The following is a 19488-nucleotide window of genomic DNA, read 5'->3' as shown; positions in this document are numbered from 1 at the left end:
AATACGTGTGACCAAGGACAAGCATTTACGCCAGTATTTACGGGAGGGAAAAAATAAGTTTGTGTAAGTCATAGCATTTTTTTTGCTTTTTTTTTTTTTTTTTTTTTTTTAAGACTTCTGTTTGAAGCTGATTCTAGAGATTAGACTCTTTTCACAATTTGTGGGCCATACAGTTTAGGTTCAAAAACTGCTAACGAAGTGCAAAGTAACACATTTTACAGTTTTATATTTTACATTTTTTGACTGCTTTATCACAAATCTGAATAATACCAAAAATTTTTATGACCATTATAAAATGATTGAGTCAGCGAAGTTAATGTTGTCATATAAAGGGTTCGAAAGGACAGCTGACACATGTCACTGTTTATACCAATCCTGTTATTCAACAGCTGGTACATAATTTTGGAGGTAATCCTGTGGAGTTTTTCATTCTCTGTATTATTGAGAGCAGGTTATACGTTTGCTGTATCAGTTGCATCCAATAAGATCATAAACCTGTCCGGGTACCAATCTATCACATAAACTGCGATTACGTCTATACACAATTAGTGATTTTTCAGGTAAGACCTCCTTAAAGTCCAAAGATTTTGTGGACATTCCCTGCCTTTACAAAGATTCTGAGGCTGTATGGGACGGATGAATACTGCAGAAAAACTAGTATAATAAGCCTTCCCATGATGGTATCTGATCAATATTGGTCTCCTGTACAGAGCTGGATGGATATGGTTGTGTAAAGAAAGCATTCGTAACTGCTACAATGTTATGTATATGTTATAGGTAGAAGAAGTGCTCCTCCTCTGGACTTAACAGGACTTCCTGGGACAGAAAAGCTTAATGATAAAGAGAAAGAGGTATGATATCACGGTTCCAATGACTTCTTATTTAATCACTGATGTAGACACATGGGACTCTGCTATTGTTTGAGCCAAAAAATAACTTTGTGAAAAGGTTACGTAGTTCTTACAGCCTCTAATTAGATCATGAATGCTCTACTAATACGTTTACAGCTTGCTTTCTTTGATTTGTGTTATTAATTCTTCATAACTATATATTCTTATACATAAAGTTGCTTTATAATCATTATCTGGTGCAAAAGAGACAAAATATAAAGTTTTTTAGCTTTCTGTTATCCGTATAAAATCCCCATTTTTTGGGTTTGTAATTAAAGATTAAAAGAACTAAACATTCATCAAACTTTTGGTATGTTATAGAGACATATCAAAAGTTTGGATCGGTGGAGGTCCAGGTGCTGAGACCCTCACCGTTGCTGAAACGAAGATGCAAAAATGTTCGGCTGAGCGCTTTATTCCTTCGGTTGTGATCAGCGCTGATCGTGAGGCTGAAGATGGCTCTCATGGAACGTCTATGTAAGCAGTCTTCAGCTTGACGCAAATGAAGGCGCAGGGCGCTCAGCTGAGCACTTCTGCATTTCAGCAACGGTGGGCGTCTCAGCTCCTGCACCGCCACCGATCTAAACATTTGATATGTCTCTATAATATATCAAAAGTTTGATGAAAGTGTAGTTACTCTTTTAAATATGGCACTTAAATGAAGTGGTGCTGCAGTTCCTTGCACAGCAGGTATTCCAGGCTCTGCTGTGCAGAGGTTGGACCCCCACCAATTTTAAAGTCGTGGTATAGCCAGTTCACTGGAGCGTTGTCTCACAGTGATTGACAGTTGGAGCTGACAGAGGAGTGAGGGGAAGCCTGGAGTGTTTACGTTCAGATATATACCTGTAGGCCGAGATGACCGAGAGCTTCACTACATGTGAACTTATGTGGTCGACATGAAGCAGCTTTTTCTTGCATAAAGCTGGTCATTCACATTAGGTAAATGCTTTGTACTGTGTTCCCAACGAGACGCATAGGTCTCCATAGGAGCTGTAGACACAAAGTAATAGATTTTTAACGAAGACTATTTGCAAAGTTGCTTTATTGTTCATTTTGGATGCATTTGATTGGTTCAGAAGGTGGACCTTTAAATCATGAATACTTTTAACATTTAGTGTATTGTCTTACAGCTATGTCAGGTGGTGAGATTGGTTCCTGGAGCTTATTTGGAGTATAAAGCAGCCCTTGTAAATGAGTGCAACAAACAAGGAAGCTTACGACTGGCACAGGCTCGAGCACTTATAAAGATCGACGTTAATAAGACCCGTAAAATTTATGATTTCTTATTGCAAGAAGGCTACATCACAAAACCTCAGCTATAAACCACCCATTTCACTATTGACTGTTCTGTTCATCCGAGACATGACCTGGAAGTATTATATGTTTGTTATATTGGGTAAATCTTCCTAGATCTGTTCTGTTACATTGTAGTCGAATACAGGTGAAGAATCTTTTGTATGTGAAGCTGCTGTTTCTAGTAAGTATTAGGACGGGTTAAATGTAGATGTACTCTTATGGCTGTAGTGGAAACGATTCTGTTAGTTTACTCCTAGGCCCCATACACACCATGTTTATTCTGTTACCATCTATTCTAATGTTGTATATAGAAACCAATGTAAAACACAGTGACAGAGATAAATGATCTGTCACAGGCTCTATAAACTAACCTAACACACAAATGTAGCATGCAGTGCAAGTAAAACTATTGTGCCGGGGGCTTTAGCTTACAGTACAGTCATTAAAAGGTGATATCAAATTCATGTTCTTTCATATCCGCATTATGTTTGAGATATTGTGGTTATCAGCGTTGAATGCAAGACAACTTTCCCTTCTGGCCACAAATGTGAACAACACATTATTAAATAAAATTGTATTTTTAGTACATTTGTATGGATGTATTTCTGCAAATATGGCTGTCACATTTTATTCTTCGTACCATCGTTCAGATCAATAGAACTTGAAAATGGTGGTTTAAAATCTCATATTGCCACTGAATAATATTTGTCATAATAAAAAGTGCTTCATAAGGCGATACTGAAGATTCATTCTTCTACTACGTGATCAATAAAACCAAATGACAATCTTTGACACAGCTTGGAGATAGTTTACAACTCTTTATCTTACTAGCCATAAAATACATTTGTTTTAAAGCTCAGCTGCCTAAAGAAAGGGAGCACCTCCACACATCTATTGCATAAAAGCAGACTTGGCTGGATGTAACAGATTGACCATTTAACTGCTTTTGGTTTCTGGAATATTTGCTTCAATAGCTTTTAAAATTAGATGTAATCTTCATAAAACTCAAAAATAAGAAATAAACACCCAAATGAACATTTTAACAACAATTCCTTTGGAACGTGTGATCTCCACGTCTGTATTTTATTAGTTCAGTTGCTTATATAGCGCCAACGTATTCTGCAGCACTGTACACCGATTGCCATCACTCGCATTAGTCCGTGTCCCCAGTGGAACTAAAATCCCTATCTCAAACACACAGACTAACCTATCGGTATCAGGAAACCCACACAAACATGGGGAGAATGTGCAATCTCCATGCAGATATTCGTACCCAGGACTCCAGCGCTTACCACTGAGACACCGTGCATGTAAATGATGTCACTCCATAAACATGGATATATCCGATGCAAATCTATATGTTGACATTCAAGTGTTCCACTGGGGTGGTCCCTGGTGCTTGCTTGTTTGTTTGAAGTGTTTTTTTTGGTCACACATTGCTGGATAGACAGCAAAATGAACTGCAGGGATTTGGTATGAGCAACAAGCTAACCAAGGACAAGATGTATAAACCGGCAAGTCTATTGATGATATTTGAATGTTCTAAGGGTTGTTCTACTAGAAAGGGGCCAGCAACCTTCAGCACTCCAGCTGTTGTGAAACTACAATTCCCAGCATGCATGTCAGCCTCTTATTGGAATAATAAAGTCTTTGGCTGTCAGGGCTTGCTGGGAGTTGTAGTTTCACAACAACTGGAGTGCCGATGGATGCTGAACCCTGTACTAGATGAATTAGACCTGTATTATTAAAAACCTGTCTAGTGGATTAACTTGGTTTCCCCCAAATTTACCTCAGGAAATAGTTTGCAGTGTTTTGTATGGGCATAAAAGTCTTTGCCAGCTGTGATATGTATTCTAGTTTAAAGGGAAACTCTACTTTTCGCCAATATTTGATTATCATGCCCAATAAGTCTAGCCAACATTTCTTTTGTGTTTAAAAATGACCTGTGCGCTCTTCTGACTTGTCTGTTTTAGTAAATGCTTGCATTCCCCATAAAAAGATATTGTGAAACCTCTTTAGTTCGAGTTTGGTGTTGTGCCATTCCTCTCTCATTCCTCTTGGAAATGTGTGAATAAATGGACAATTGTGTTACCATTCCCCTTCTCAGTTATAGTGTGTCCCTAAACGTGTGGGGCGTGTCGGACACTGGCACCACTGATTGGACAGTGTCAGAGTGTGTAAGGACACACCACATTGACAAGGGGTAGAGTAACACTAGTTGTCAATTTATTCACACTTAAAGGTACGGCAGAACACATTTCTGAGAAAAGGTGATCCAGAAATATTTTATGGGGAATGCAAGTATTTACTAAAGCAGACATGTCCGGTCCTCTTTTTAATGTGTATGTCCTATTAGGGATGCATGATGCATCGAAACTTCGATACTGTTTCGATACTCTGCATCCCCAAACGGTTCGATACCGTTATTTCATGTATTTCGATACTTAGCTGTGCGGCTGCACAGCTCAGTATTGTAACACATGAATGTATGAGAGCGGGGCTGCGGCTGTGTGATACAGTCATTGCCGCGCTCCCGAGTCCTGATAACAAGTGCGCGCCGTCAGGATGATGCGATGCGGCCGGTGCTGCAATAATGAGCGGCGGCACTGAAGACAGAACATGGCGGGCGCACTACAAAACACCCCCCCATGTTCTGTGTTCAGTGCCTGCACCGCCGCTCATTAGTGCAGCTCCGGCCGCATCTTCTCATGTTGTCCGCGCACGCACTTCCTGTCAGGAGCGTGGCAATGACAGCCGCAGCACCGCTGGCGGAGATCAGAGAAACCTCTCATCTCCGCCGTTATTCCTCTGAATGCTGCGATCACAGCGGACTACAGAATTCAGGGGAAAATGAGAAGGGGGGATGCCCCTTGGATCGCATCACAGGGAATTCCTGTGACGCGATTGAGGGACATACCATATATGGGCAGACAGCCCAGGGTCCATTGAAGGAACCCAGGGCTGTTTTACCATATTTCCTGTTGTTAGGGCATACTTAGGTATGTCCTAACAACTGCCTGTGTACTATCAGTATACAGGCTAATGTACTGTAATCTAGATATGCCAGTACATTAAAGTTTTTAAAAAATAAAGTAAAAACATATGGGAAGATGTTTGGAGGCGTTCAGCCTCCGTATTTTCAGCCATTTTTAGGGGCGAAAAACGTCTGAAAATAAGCCGTGTGAACATTCCCTAATACTACTACCACCACCGTGTTTCACAGATGGTATGAGGTTTTTAGGTGGGCATGCAGTGTTTTCATTTCTCCAAATATAATGCTTCTCATTTAACCCCTTAACGCACCTTGACGTAACTGTACGTCGAGGTGAGCAGTAAGTTTGCGCACCTTGACGTGCAGTTACGTCTGTGCTTTGACAGTTAATCGCCGCGCGGCGGTTAACTGTGCAGGGTGTCTGCCCTGCATTCCCCGTTGCCGATCAGCGGCCCATCGCCGCTGATATCAGCAGTTAACCCCTTAATTGCGGCGCTCTATTTTGAACGCCACAATTAAGGTGTCTAGCGCCGAAAGGCAGCCCCCACGTGAAATCACGGGGGCTGGCGATGGTACCCATGGCAACCGGACGCCAGACAATGGCTTCCGGGCTGCCATGTACAGAAGCCTATGAGGACCACCCGGAGGGTGGTCGTCGTAGGCTTCCTGTCAGTGTGATTGTTACGTCACAATGACAGTTGGAATGCATTAGACTACGTGTGTAGTGTAATGTATTCCAGCAGCGATCAAAGCTGCAAGTCTAAGTGTCCCCTAGTGGGACAAGTGAAAAAAGTAAAAAAAAGAAAAAAATGTTTTAAAAAAAAGTGTAAAAATAAAAGTTATAAGTGATATAAACAAGAACTGCTTTTTTTCCTATAATAAGTCTTTTATTATAGGAAAAAAAATGAATAAGTAAAAAAAAAAATACACATTTGGTATCACCGTGTTCGTAAAGACCCCAACTATAAAACTATAATATTATTTTTCCCGCATGGTGAACACCGCAAAAAAAATAAACGAAAAACAATGCCAGAATCACTATTTTTTGGTCACCACCCCTCCCAAAATATGCAATAAAAAGTGATCAAAAAGTCGCATGTACGCCAAAATAGTACTGATACAAACTACAACCCGTCCCGCAAAAAACAAGCCCTTACATAGCTTTTTTGACTGAAAAATAAAAAAGTTACGGCTCTCAGAATATGGTAACACAGAAAATAATTTATTTTCTAAATAAATTATTTTATTGTGCAAACGCTGCAAAACATAAAAAAACGTATATACATATGGTATCGCCATAATTGTACCGACCCGCAGAATAAAGTATAATAGTCATTTATAGCCCAGGGTAAACGCCGTCAACAATAAATAAAAATCATTGTCAGAATTGATGGTTTTTGGTCACCTGCCTCGCCGAAAAATTTAATAAAAAGTGATCAACAAAATGGCATGTACCCCAAAATGGTACCAATGAAAATTACAGATTGTCCCGCAACAAATAAGCCCTCACACGGCTCCGGTGGTGAAAAAATAAAAAAAGTTCCGGCTCCCAGATTATGGCGATGCAAAATGTACAGAGCGTTCCAAAAGCGGATAGGATCGGGTGCCATTTCTAAGTGCGACACTGGCCACATATCTGTGGATTATTATTTATTAACCCCATTATTATACCCTCTTATTATGCCCCTGATGTACTCTGCCCAGCCTACATGTGCCCCCACATTATAAACTGAAATACCAGCAAAACGCCAGACTACTACCAAGCAAAATATGCGCTCCAAAAGCCAAATGGCGTCCCTCCCTTCTGCGCCCTACAGCGTGCCCAAACAGCCGTTTACGTCCATACCCAGGAGAACCCTGTTAATATTTTATGTGGTATTTGTGGCACAAACTGGGCACAACATATAGTGTACTAAAATGACACATCAGTGGAAAATTTTAATTTTCACTCTGCACCATCCGTTGCGCATTAAACCCTTCGCGCACCATGACTTAATAGCATGTCGTGGTGTGGTGGGTGAAATATGGAGTATCTCACGCGCTGAGCCCGCGCCATACGCTGCGGGTGTCAGCTGTGTATTACAGCTGATACCCGGGACTAACGGACAGAAACAGCGATCACGCTGTTACAGGAGCCTGTAAAAATCACAATATACTGCAATACATTAGTATTGCAGTGTATTCTACCAGTGATCTAACGATCGCTGGTTCAAGTCTCCCAGGGGGACTAATAAAATATGTAAGAACAAAAGTAAATAGTTATTATTTGTGGAAAACATTAAATAAATATTTAAAGTCCAAAAAGAAACCCTTTTCACATTTTTTCTCTAAAGTAATGTAAAAAAATACACAAAATTTGTATCGCTGCGTTCGTAAAAGTCCAAGCTATTACAATATACCATTATTTAACTCACACGGTGAACGCCGTGAAAAATAAAGAATTTTAAATGGCAAAATCGCAGTTTTTTGGTCACCCTGGCTCTACCAAAAAATGTAATAAAAAGTGCTCAAAAAGTCTTATGTACCAAAAAATGGTACCAATAAAAACTATAGCTCGTCCCACAAAAAATATGCCCTCACACCACTCTATTGACGGAAAAATAAAAAAGTTGTGGCTCTTGGAAAGCGGGGAGGATAAACGAAAAAACAAAACATGAATCAGTTCGTAAAGGGTTAATTACTTTCTAATGAAAACACATTTATGACCACATGTGGGGTATAGCCGTACTCGGGAGAAATTGCTTTACAAATGTTGGGGTGCATTTTCTCCTTTATCCTTTGTGAAATTGAAAAAATTCAACATTTTAGTGGAAATAATGTTGATATTAATTTTCACGCCCTAATTCTAATAAATTCTGCAAAAGACGTGTGGGGCCTAAATGCTCACTATACCCCTAGATAGATTCCTTAAGTGGTGTAGTTTCCCAAATGGGGTTACTTTTGGGAGGCTTCCACTGTTTCGGTCCCTCAGCGGCTTTGCAAATTCGACATGACACCCAAAAACTATTCCAGCTAAATTTGAGCTCCAAAAGCCAAATAGCGCTCTTTCCCTTCTAAGCCCCGGTGTGGGTCCAAACAGCAGTTTATTACCACATATGGGGTATTTACGTAATCAGGAGAAATTGTTTTACAAATGTTGGGGTGCTTTTTCCCCTTTATTCCTTGTAGAAATAAAAAATGTCTAAGTTCTTACAGAAAAAAAGTAGATTTTTACCTTTACAGACTATTTCCAATGAATTCAGCATAACAACTGTGGGGTCAAAATGCTAACTTTACCCCTAGAAAAATTCCTTGAGGGGTGTAGTTTCCAAAATGGGGTCACTATTGGGGGGTTTCCACGGTTTTCATCCCTCCAGTGCATTGCAAACGCAACACGGCACTGAAAACTATTCCAGCAAAATCAGAAATCCAAAATCCAAATGGTGCTCCTTCTCTTCTGATGCCTGCTGTGGGTCCAAACAGCAGTTTATTAGCACATATGGGGTATTGCTATAATCGGAAGAAATTGCTTTACATATGTTGGGGTGTTTTTTCTACTTTATTTCTTGTAAAAAATTTAAATTTCTACGTTTTTTCACAAAAAAAGTAGATTTTCATCTTCACATACTAATTCAAATAAATGTAGCAAAAAAACTGTGGGTTTAAAATGATAACTATACCCATAGATAAATTCCTTGAGGGGTATAGTTTCCAAAATGGGGTCAATTTTTGGGGGTCTTTACGGTTTTGGTACCACAAGACCTATTCAAACCTGACATGGTGCCTAAAATATATAAAAAAAGGAGGCCCCAAAATCCACTAGGTGCTCCTTTGCTTCAGAGGCCGGTGTTTCAGTCCATTAGGACACTAGGGCCACATGTGGGATATTTCTAAAAACTGCAGAATCTGGGCAATAAATATTGAGTTGCATTTCTTGGGTAAAACCTTCTGTGGTACAGAAAAAATGTATTACAAATGAATTTTTGAAGAAAAAAAATGAAATTTGTAAATTTCACCTCTACTTTGCATTAATTCCTGTGGAACGCCTAAAGGGTTAAAACACTTTCTGAATGCTGTTTTGAATACTTTGATGGGTGCAGTTTTCAAAATGGGGTGACTTCTGGGGACTTTCTAATATATAAGGCCCTCAAAGCCACTTCAGAACTGAACTGGTCCCTGAAAAAATAGGCTTTTGAAATTTTCTTGAAAATATGAGAAATTGCTTCTAAAGTTCTAAGCCTTGTAACGTCCTAGAAAAATAAAAGAAGCAAACATAACTACATATGTCTACTACATATGGGAAATATAAACTAGTAAGTATTTTGTGTGGTATTACTATCTGTTTTAAAAGTAAATACATTTAAATTTAGAAAAATGCAAATTTATGCTAATTTTCTCTAAATCTTGGCGTTTCTTACAAATAAATATTGAATTTAACGACAATTTTTTCAGTATCATAAAGTACAACATGTCACGAGAAAACAATCTCCGAATCGTTTGTATAGGCAAAAGCATTCTGGAGTTATTACCACATAAAGTGACACGTCAGATTTGCAAAAATCGGCTGTGTCCACAAGGCCAAAACAGGCTTAGACACTAAGGGGTTAAGCCCAAAAAAACTATTTTGGTCTCCTCTGTCCACAAAACACTGTTTGTTTGAATAGCCTTCTGACTTGTCCAGCTAATCTTGAGCAAACTGCAGCCGGACAGCATGTTCTTGTTCAGTGTTCTCCTGATGGTGAACTCATGAACATTAACATTACTAATGTGTGAGAGGCCTTTAGTTGCTTAGAGGTTACCTTGTGTTCCTTTGTGACCTTGCAGACTATTCTACGCCTTGCTCTTGGCGTGATCTCTTTTGGTCGACAACTCCTGGGAGGGTAATAATGGTCTTGAATTTCTTTCATTTGTACACAATCTGTCTGACTGTGGATTAGTGGAGTCCAAACTCTTTAGAGATGCTTTTGTAGCCTTTTCCGGCCTGATGAACATCAACAACTCTTCTTCTGAGGTTCTCCAGAAATCTTCTTTGTTGGTGACATGATACACTTCCACAAGCGGGCGTGGTTAAAGTCTCATGGGCCCTGGTGCAAGAATTCAGTTTGGGCCTCCCTACTCCTTCCCAACCAGACCGCTCCGCACACCTATGCCTAGCCGTTTTGCCCGACAGTCCCCATGGATGCCCCCCACAGTATAATGTCCCCCACAGCTGCCTCCACACAGTATAATGCTGCCCACAGCTGCCCCCACACAGTATAATGCTGCCCACAGCTGCCCCCACACAGTTTAATGCCGCCCACAGCTGCCCCCACACAGTATAATGCCCCCCACAGCTGCCCCCACACAGTATAATGCCCCCCCATAGCTGCCTCCATACAAACAATTCTCCCCATACAGTAATGCCCCCATAGCTGTCCCATACAGCATAATGCCCCCCGTACAGTATAATGCTCCCTCAGCAGCCACCATATCAGCCCCTCTCCCATACCCAGTATAATGCCCCCATGTGTGCCGTATAGAAAAAGAACATAATTACTTACCTATCTACGTTCCTCCTCCTCTGCACCGTGCTGTGAGTGACTCAGCGCAGACAGGCGCAATGATGTCACTACATCGCGCCTGCCTGTGCTGAGCCGCTCACGGCAAGGTGAATGCTGGAGCAAGGCTCCAGCATTGAATTGAACTGTATCTGCGTCCTGACGACACAGATACAGTTGGAAGCAGGACCAGTGCTGGGTGGCAATGTGGGCCCCCCAGGCTTAGAAGCCCGATCGCAACTGTGACAGTTGCGATGTCTATAGATAGGCCACTGTCAACAAACGTGTTGTGAAGAAAATACTTTTATAAATCCTTTTTCTTTAAATAGATCAGGTCACCCACTCACACCTGATTGTCATCCCATTGATTGAAAACACCTGACTCCAATTTCACCTTCAAATAATCGTAAGGGTATGTTCACACACAGATATGGGATATGGGATAATTTTCCTCAAATAAATGATGTCGTTTTAGGTCAAATTTATGCAGAAATATAGAAAATTCTGAAGGATTCACAAACTTTCAAGCACCACTGTAGTTTTGCAATCTGGCACGAGCTGGTCCATCGGGGAGCCAGTGAATTCCACGGTAGACCCCAAAACCAAGGGGAGTGGTGAGCACTGCTGCAGTACTTTACAACACCCAGGCCTGTTCTGCTCCAGGTGCTGCCTGCCACACTGGGTCCTAACACAAACCAGCATCAAGACTCAGTGTGCGGCGATTGGCGCATAGAGTAGGAGATGCCTTAAGAGCGGTGAATATATGGCCTTGTTCACACCACGTTTTGACCCTAGGTTTTAAAGTTTACATAGGGAAAGCTCACAGAGTACCTGCTGAATGTGTTCAGAGGGCTCCAATTTGCTAAAAGGAGGCCAAAACAGTGTCCTTTTGGCCTCTGTCGGGCTCGTATATGCAAGTTTTTGGAATGTAAAGAAGCGGCACTCACCAATCCTTTTAAAACGGCTTTATTCATTTCATGCCAGCGTATTGCACAGGAGGACCATTATTCCTTGGCCAACGGCCGTTTCACGTGATGTCACACTTCCTCGGTTCCTCATGGGATACAGCCTCCTCTTAATATAGTAGTTACTTTTTTTGCCACAATATTTGTACTTATATCAAAAACAGTTTACGGCACAACCTATTAAAAATCTATAGAGAAAACCTTTAGCACTCAAAGGACGAGATGTTTTTTAATTTTTCAAATGCTTTATTCCAAGTGATGCATTCTCAGGGGAAGCAATTTAAAAAAGGTTTCGGCCCATCCAAGGCCTTTGTCGTAATCGCTGTTGTGATACAAAAAAGAAAAAGTGATAGAACATGCATTCTGAGTCAAAGTCCCTTACAATAGGGCGGATGTAACAATGTACAAAATATTCACATAGATATACATATTATAGGAAATGTATAGAAACATATAGTTTAAGACGATCCATAACTGAAAATAATAATTAAACAATGGTTGGAGCATTAATCTGTTTACAATGATTTTAGGTGGATGTCCTCGATACGGAGAGATACATGTTTACGAAAGGACCAGAGGAGTAATTCTGTTGTATAGAAAAATAAAGCATACTCAATATTAATTGTGAAAGATATATACGTATGTGTAAATGTGCAAATACACACTCAGATCATGTACGCTCATGAACATTAGTATGGTTTAGAGGCTAAAGTAATATATATGGTAAAGGAATAACAGATAATGGGAACATGATGGCACAAGCACAACTTAAAAACAGTATAACTTGAAATAACAGTATAACTTTAAACAAAGGTGGGATGGAGGAGTAGGGGAAGGGGGGGGGGGATGGTGGGTTATTGACAAAATAACCCTCAAGACCATACCATAAAGTACTGGCAGTATAAGTACATGTAGAGAAATTGTATAGAAATGATACAAAAGTAGAAGGTAAGACAGACATACCTGTGGTATAGGGTATAGTGGTCTCTACCAGACGCTTCAGAGAGAATGAGGCGAGTGTAAGACTGGGTTCACACGAGCATGTTGCGTCCGTAAAGGACGGAACGTATTTCGGCCGCAAGTCCCAGACAGAACACACTGCAGGGAGCCGGGCTCCTAGCATCATACACCGCATTCCAAATTATTATGGAAATGTTATTTTTCTCTGATTTTCCTAAATAGTTGATGCAAATGACAGTCAGTATAATCTTCAAGCCATCAACCGTTGGAGTATAATGCAAATTTTATTGAACAAATCTCCTAATGATAACACATTTTTTTTTTAGAAGTAAAAAACTCAAAATTCACTGTTTCAAATTATTATGCACAACAGAGATCAAAACATTTTAAAGGTTGTAAAGAGAACTGAAATGGTAATTTGTTGAATTTGCAGCATCAGGAGGTCATATTTACAGAAATCAAAAGCTCTTTCAATCAAAAAAAACTTAACAGGACAAGCTACATGTTAACATAGGACCCCTTCTTTGATAGCACCTTCACAATTCTTGCATCCATTGAATTTGTGAGTATTTGGACAGTTTCTGCTTGAATATCTTTGCAGGATGTCAGAATAGCCTCCCAGAGCTTTTGTTTTGATGTGAACTGCCTCCCACCCTCATAGATATTTTGCTTGAGGATGCTCCAAAGGTTCTCAATAGGGTTGAGGTCAGGGGAACATGGGGGCCACACCATGAGATTCTCTCCTTTTATGCCCATAGCAGCCAATGACACAGAGGTATTCTTTGCAGCATGAGATGGTGCATTGTCATGCATGAAGATAATTTTGCTACGGAAGGCACGGTTCTTCTTTTTGTACCACGGAAGAAAGTGGTCAGTCATAAACTCTACGTACTTTGCAGAGGTCATTTTCACACCGTCAGGGACCCTAAAGGGGCCTACCAGCTCTCTCCCCATGATTCCAGCCCAAAACATGACTCCGCCACCTCCTTGCTGACATCGCAGCCTTGTTGGGACATGGTGGCCATTCACCAACCATCCACTACTCCATCCATCTGGACCATCCAGGGTTGCACGGCACTCATCAGTAAACAACACGGTTTGAAAATTAGTCTTCATGTATTTATGAGCCAACTGCAACAGTTTCTGCTTGTGAGCATTGTTTAGGGGTGGCCGAATAATAGCTTTATGCACACTTGGAAACCTTGATGTTCGCGGGATTCCAGAGGCACCAGCGGCTTCAAATACCTGTTTGCTGCTTTGCAATGGCATTTTAGCAGCTGCTCTCCTAATCCTATTAATTTGTCTGTCAGAAACCTTCCTCATTATGCCTTTATCTAAACGAACCTGTCTGTGCTCTGAATCAGCCACAAATCTTTTCACAGTACGATGATCACGCTTAAGTTTTCTTGAAATATCCAATGTTTTCATACCTTGTCCAAGGTATTGCACTATTTCACGCTTTTCGGCAGGAGAGAGATCCTTTTTCTTTCCCATATTGCTTGAAACCTGTGGCCTGCTTAATAATGTGGAACGTCCTTCTTAAGTAGTTTTCTTTTGATTGGGCACACCTGGCAAACTAATCACCACAGGTGTCTGAGATTGATTACAATGATCCAAAGAGCCCTGAGACACAATACCATCCATGATTTTAATTGGAAAACTAATAATTAAATGTTTATGACACTTAAATTCAATGTGCATAATAATTTGGAACACGGTGTATTCCTGTCCAGCAGAAGTTGAATATCAGGCCGTGTCCTAGTCAGTTCCCGAAGTGTACATTCTTGCAACGTCTGCTTATGCTGGGATTCTAGAGACTGCAACTGAACTAGAAGCGCCTCCAGCTTTGCCCCCCTCTCCCTCTGAAGGCGAGCCCCATGCTTGATGAGGACCCCCCTAAGCACACATTTGAGAGCCTCCCACTTCACCACTGGAGCAGTTTCATCCCTAGCATGATCCTCCCGAAAATTCTCCGTTTTTTTCAGCTCTATCAAACACAATGAATCCTTCAGCAAAGACCCATTTAGTCGCCAGGTAAAGTCTGTGCGACACTGCGGTGGAAAGCGCATTGCACAAGACACCGGAGCGTGGTCAGAGAGAAGCATACTGCCTATGGAAGTCTCCTCCACAAAAGATAATAGACTATGGTGAACCATGAGGTAATCTATCCTGCTGTAAGAGTTATGGGCAAATTAATAGAAGGTGAAATCTCTATCATCCGGATGAGTTAACCGCCACGCATCACAAAGTTGCATATCTCTTAGCCTCTTCCTCAATTTATTATACGCTAGGGAAGTCCGCCCAGAGGACGTATCAATCAAAGGGTTAATGGCCAAATTAAAATCCCTCCATAGTATAGGCGCGCCCGACGAGAACGAGCCCAACTCGTCTAACATTTTCAGGAAAAAAGGAACTTGGTTAGTGTTAGGAGCATAAATATTGGCCACAGTGACTGTGCGATCCCCCAGATAAGAGTCTACCACCCTACCCTGAAAGGATTTTTGCCGGAATATAGACACCCCTCTAGTCTTACCATGCGGATTACTGCAATGATAGCCTACTGGATAATATTTATTTTTAATTATCGGAACCTGATCCGACCGAAAATGGTTTTCCTGTACACAAAGTACCTGGTTCCTCTGCCTGTGCGAAGCATATAAGATCTGAGACCTCTTCTCCGGAACATTAAATCCCTTCACGTTCAGGGATGAGATAGTAAATTCAGCCATTATCCATGAACGCAAGGAGATCCATGAGGCCACTATTCTCAAGATACCTTAGATTCACAGCCGATGCGGCCGTGCCCACCATCCTTTCAATGACATAAATTATATCCCAAACACTCCATGTGTACATTGCATTTCTATAAAATAGCATAAAGAGCATAAAAGGAAAAATAAGTAAACAAATGACAAGTAAAACATCCTGTCAAGACAAATCTACTATGTTGTGCCTCTAAGCACCTGTATCACTGGAGAGAACGAGTCTAGTCTCAGCGATAGTCTTATGTGGGGGACACGGAAGACTAATAATTCACTGATTTTTGACGATATATATTGTGCCCACAAATATGAACAATTGGAAATTCACTGAAGTGATAATGAGTAAAATGTATAACTTTTATTTCATAGTTATCTAAAAACAGGGGTACAATCACCACTGTGAAAAGCCCAACCGTGCATTTAAAAACGTATTAAACAAAATACTCCAAGTCCTAGTTAGTTTGCGAACCCTTTGTGACTGGGTATATAAGATATCAAATTGTGGAATCAGCATTTAAACATTGGTGTAGCAGTGGTTTAGACCCTCGTACATACAGGAGCCTGCGTTAACCGCGCCTAAATCTCCCAATGCACAGATGCACAACAATGCCACTGCCCCCTACGCAAAATTCCCTCACTTCACCCGACCCTACGCGTTTCTATACTTATCATCAGGGGTCTGTCAGTCTGGCCAGGATGCCAGCGATATTTTCTTCAGCAGCAGGTATTCTACTGCACAACACGGAAGCATGCACACATAGATGTCAGCGGCATGCTTCACTACGGGACTCAGAGTAACTATAGACTAAATACTCCTCCCCCTGGCCTCGGCGGCATACTTCGAACCAGCCAATCACACCAGCTCACCACATCCGTGACGCTCAACCATGTGACTCCCGGCCGTCAGCTGACATACCCGGAAGCCACACTGTAAACACCACAGAGCGTGCAGACTGAATGGGAGGCTGTAGAAGTATCTGCTTGCCGCACAGAGCCTCCTACTATTCAAGGATGGAGTATAACAATGTTGGGTTGGATACATATTGCGGATCAGCTCAGGACCGCAATTGGACTACCACGATAGGAACACCTACCCTGGAAATACATACTGTACGAATGGAAAGACGATGTTAATGTCAACCACACTTAGGACATTTGAACCACTCCTGGACTAAATTGCCATGCCTGTTACTTTTGAATGATATATTGCAAGTAACTGTGCTTAGACTAGGATTAAATTGCCATACCCCCACCCAGGGGACCGACTTGTACTTTAAATAAAACAGGTATAATTTGTTTGCTCGTTTAAGCCTTCAGGATGTACGCAAGCTAGTCTGTAAATCCATTGGGCCTCATTACGCAAAATGAGGTTATCCCAATCCCCTCCCCGTTTAGGAGGACGTACCAATTCAATTGCCTGAAATTTCAAACATTCTGCCCTGCCTTGATGTTTTGCATGTACATGTTTTGATATGGAAGTGTCTCTTAAATTTGTAACATCTCCAACATGTTCCCTAATACGGCGCCGAAACTGCCGTATCGTTTTGCCCACATAGTTCAGTGGGCACGGACATGTAATTAAATAGACTACACCAGCCGTTTTGCAGTTCACAAAATCTCGGATGTCATACTCAGCCTTGGTGGTAACACTTTTGAATTTTTTCCCACTTTGAATAAAATCACAGGCTCTACAACTGCCACATCTGTATGTGCCTGGTATCTGCCTGTCTAACCAAGTACCCTTATGGATTAAAGGATCAAAACAACTCTGCATCACCCTGTCCCTAATGTTTTTACCTCTGCGGAACGTGACTGAAGGCCATTGTGTTATCTGATCCGCCAAGTCCGCATCGGCACCTAGGATACGCCAGTACCTCTTGAGTATTTTCATGATCTCGGGTTGTTTGGAGTCAAAAGTACCTATGAGCCTAGTGACCCTTTCCTCTTTTCGTTGTCTAGGGACTAAAAGACTCTGCCTATCTGCATCCCTCGCTCCCTCATAGGCCTTTCTAATTACACCCTTGGGGAAGCCTCTCTCCTTCAATCTGTTTGTGAGGTCATGTGCCTGTGATTCAAAATCGTCCATTGAACTACAATTCCGGCGTACTCTCATAAATTGGCCTCTGGGAATCCCTCGTTTGAGGGGATAAGGGTGACAACTATTCCATTGAAGGAAACTATTGGTTGCTGTCTCCTTGCGGTGTACTTTAGTACGTATTGTGCCTGCCTTAGTTTTTATTATCTTGAGATCTAAAAAAGATAATTCCTGATCACTGATTTCACATGTGAACCTGAGCCCTAGATCGTTCATATTGAGGGCTGCCACAAAGTTATTGAATTCCTCCACTGTGGAATTCCAGAGCAACAACACGTCATCAATATATCTGATCCAGATACCTATTGATGAAGTCCATTTGACAAATTTATCTCCAAAGACAACTGTCTCTTCCCACCAGCCAAGAAACAAGTTTGCATAAGTGGGAGCAGTGGGACTCCCCATTGCTGTACCACGTTGCTGATGAAAGATGCGGTCTTCAAAGATAAAAACATTCTTTTCTAACACAAAGTGTAGTAATTGCAAAACAAGCTGATTATGAGCCACATATTGAGTGCCCCTGGATTTTAGAAAATATTCCACTGCTTCACAGCCAAGTCTATGTGGAATGGAGGAGTACAAAGCCTCTACATCTAAACTCGCCAGAAATGTATTTTGTTCCAATGTGATACCCTCAATTTGTTTTAACACATCCATAGTATCACGTACATATGATGTGAGACCTAGTACAAACGGACGCAGCACCTGGTCTATATATGTACTCACATTCTGGGTTAGATTATTAATGCCTGATACAATGGGTCTACCACATAGGGGAGGATAGCCTTTGTGGATTTTTGGCAGGCTATAAAAGCATGCCATGATAGGAAATTGTGGAAATAAAAAGTTGAATTCACTAGCACTGATCAAGGACCTGCTGTTTGCATCCCGTAGGATACCTAAAAGCTCCTTCTTGAACTCTGCTGTGGGGTTATCTTTTAGAATGGTGTAACAGTCAGGATTGAGCAAAATGTCCTCACACATTTTCTTATAGTCTTCTCGACTCATAACCACAATGTTCCTACCCTTATCGGATGCTTTTAGAATGATATTTCGTCTTTTTTCCAAAGTGGTAAGAGCTACACGTTCAGACCAAGACAGATTGTTATCAATGCCCCTCATATCCTGACTCAAAGCTTTGATCTCTTCACCCACCAAATCTACGAACAGATCTACGTTGGTAAAATCTCCCAATGGCGGCAACTTCCTACTTCTAGTTTTTAAATTGGTAAAAGGACCCAGTCCTGGGGCTCTACTCGATTCTTCAAGCAACCCTTCCAGAGCTTCTAGGCCTTCTAAATCAGATTCCTCTAGACCCATTTCCAAGCATTTTTTTCTGTTGTGATGTTTAAAAAACTTAATCCATTTTAATTTTCGAGCAAACAAATTCAAATCCTTAATCCAAGTGAATGAATCAAATTTCACTGTGGGGACAAATGAAAGTCCCTTCTCTAGAAGCATGATCTCAGATGGACTCAGATTATGTTCCGATAAATTAATTATTTGTAATTTATCCGTTCCTATTCCCTTTATAAATCCTTTTGTCCCCTCAGCATGTAGCGGGAAATGGGGGGATTGTTGGATAAAAAATTACTGCCACTGTTGGAAGAAGCTCTAGCCCGGCCTCTATTCTTACCTCTGGCACCTCCCCTATATTTCTGTCTACCACCACCAGTCCCAAAGAATGGGCCTACTCTTTCAGAGTCTGTTGTTTCACTCTCAGATGTAGATGGGTCAGATTCTCTTTGACCCCTATTTAACTGCTGATGCTGTTGTTGTTGCTGATTAACAAAATCATAAGCTTTTTTCTCCCTAAATTCCTGCAGATCTCTCTGGAACTGGAAGTGCTTGCGCTCCTTTAGATGACTAGTAAACCTCTCTAAGGATTGTTGCAAGATTTTATCTTTTTTATCAAAGCCTGGGGTATCAACCAGAGTCTTAACTGTCTCAATCTCTTTTTTCAATTCCACACTGATATGATCAAACTGGATAATCTCTTCCTCAACCAAAAT

The 19488-nt window shown here is 41.2% G+C and overlaps 1 protein-coding gene and 1 long non-coding RNA gene across 3 annotated transcripts in view; one reads left to right on the top strand and one right to left on the bottom strand.

Annotated features, from left to right (window-relative positions):
* The window catches only part of TADA2A (transcriptional adaptor 2A), an 87510-nt gene extending 84591 nt beyond the window's left edge, over positions 1–2919 (top strand). Inside the window, exons 14-15 of the mRNA XM_075853504.1 lie at positions 778–851; positions 2021–2919. Coding sequence (XP_075709619.1) covers positions 778–851; positions 2021–2212 — 266 coding nt within the window. The 3' untranslated portion in view covers positions 2213–2919. The remainder of the gene's footprint in view (positions 1–777; positions 852–2020) is intronic.
* LOC142743104 (uncharacterized) overlaps positions 1–19488 on the bottom strand; it is a 116274-nt gene that overhangs the window by 12542 nt on the left and 84244 nt on the right. The window lies entirely within an intron of this gene.

Source organism: Rhinoderma darwinii, chromosome 2 (genome assembly GCF_050947455.1).
Source record: "Rhinoderma darwinii isolate aRhiDar2 chromosome 2, aRhiDar2.hap1, whole genome shotgun sequence".
Taxonomy (NCBI): domain Eukaryota; kingdom Metazoa; phylum Chordata; class Amphibia; order Anura; family Rhinodermatidae; genus Rhinoderma; species Rhinoderma darwinii.
The sequence above is the reverse complement of the archived record's forward strand: the minus strand, read 5'-3'. Positions and strand labels throughout refer to the sequence as shown.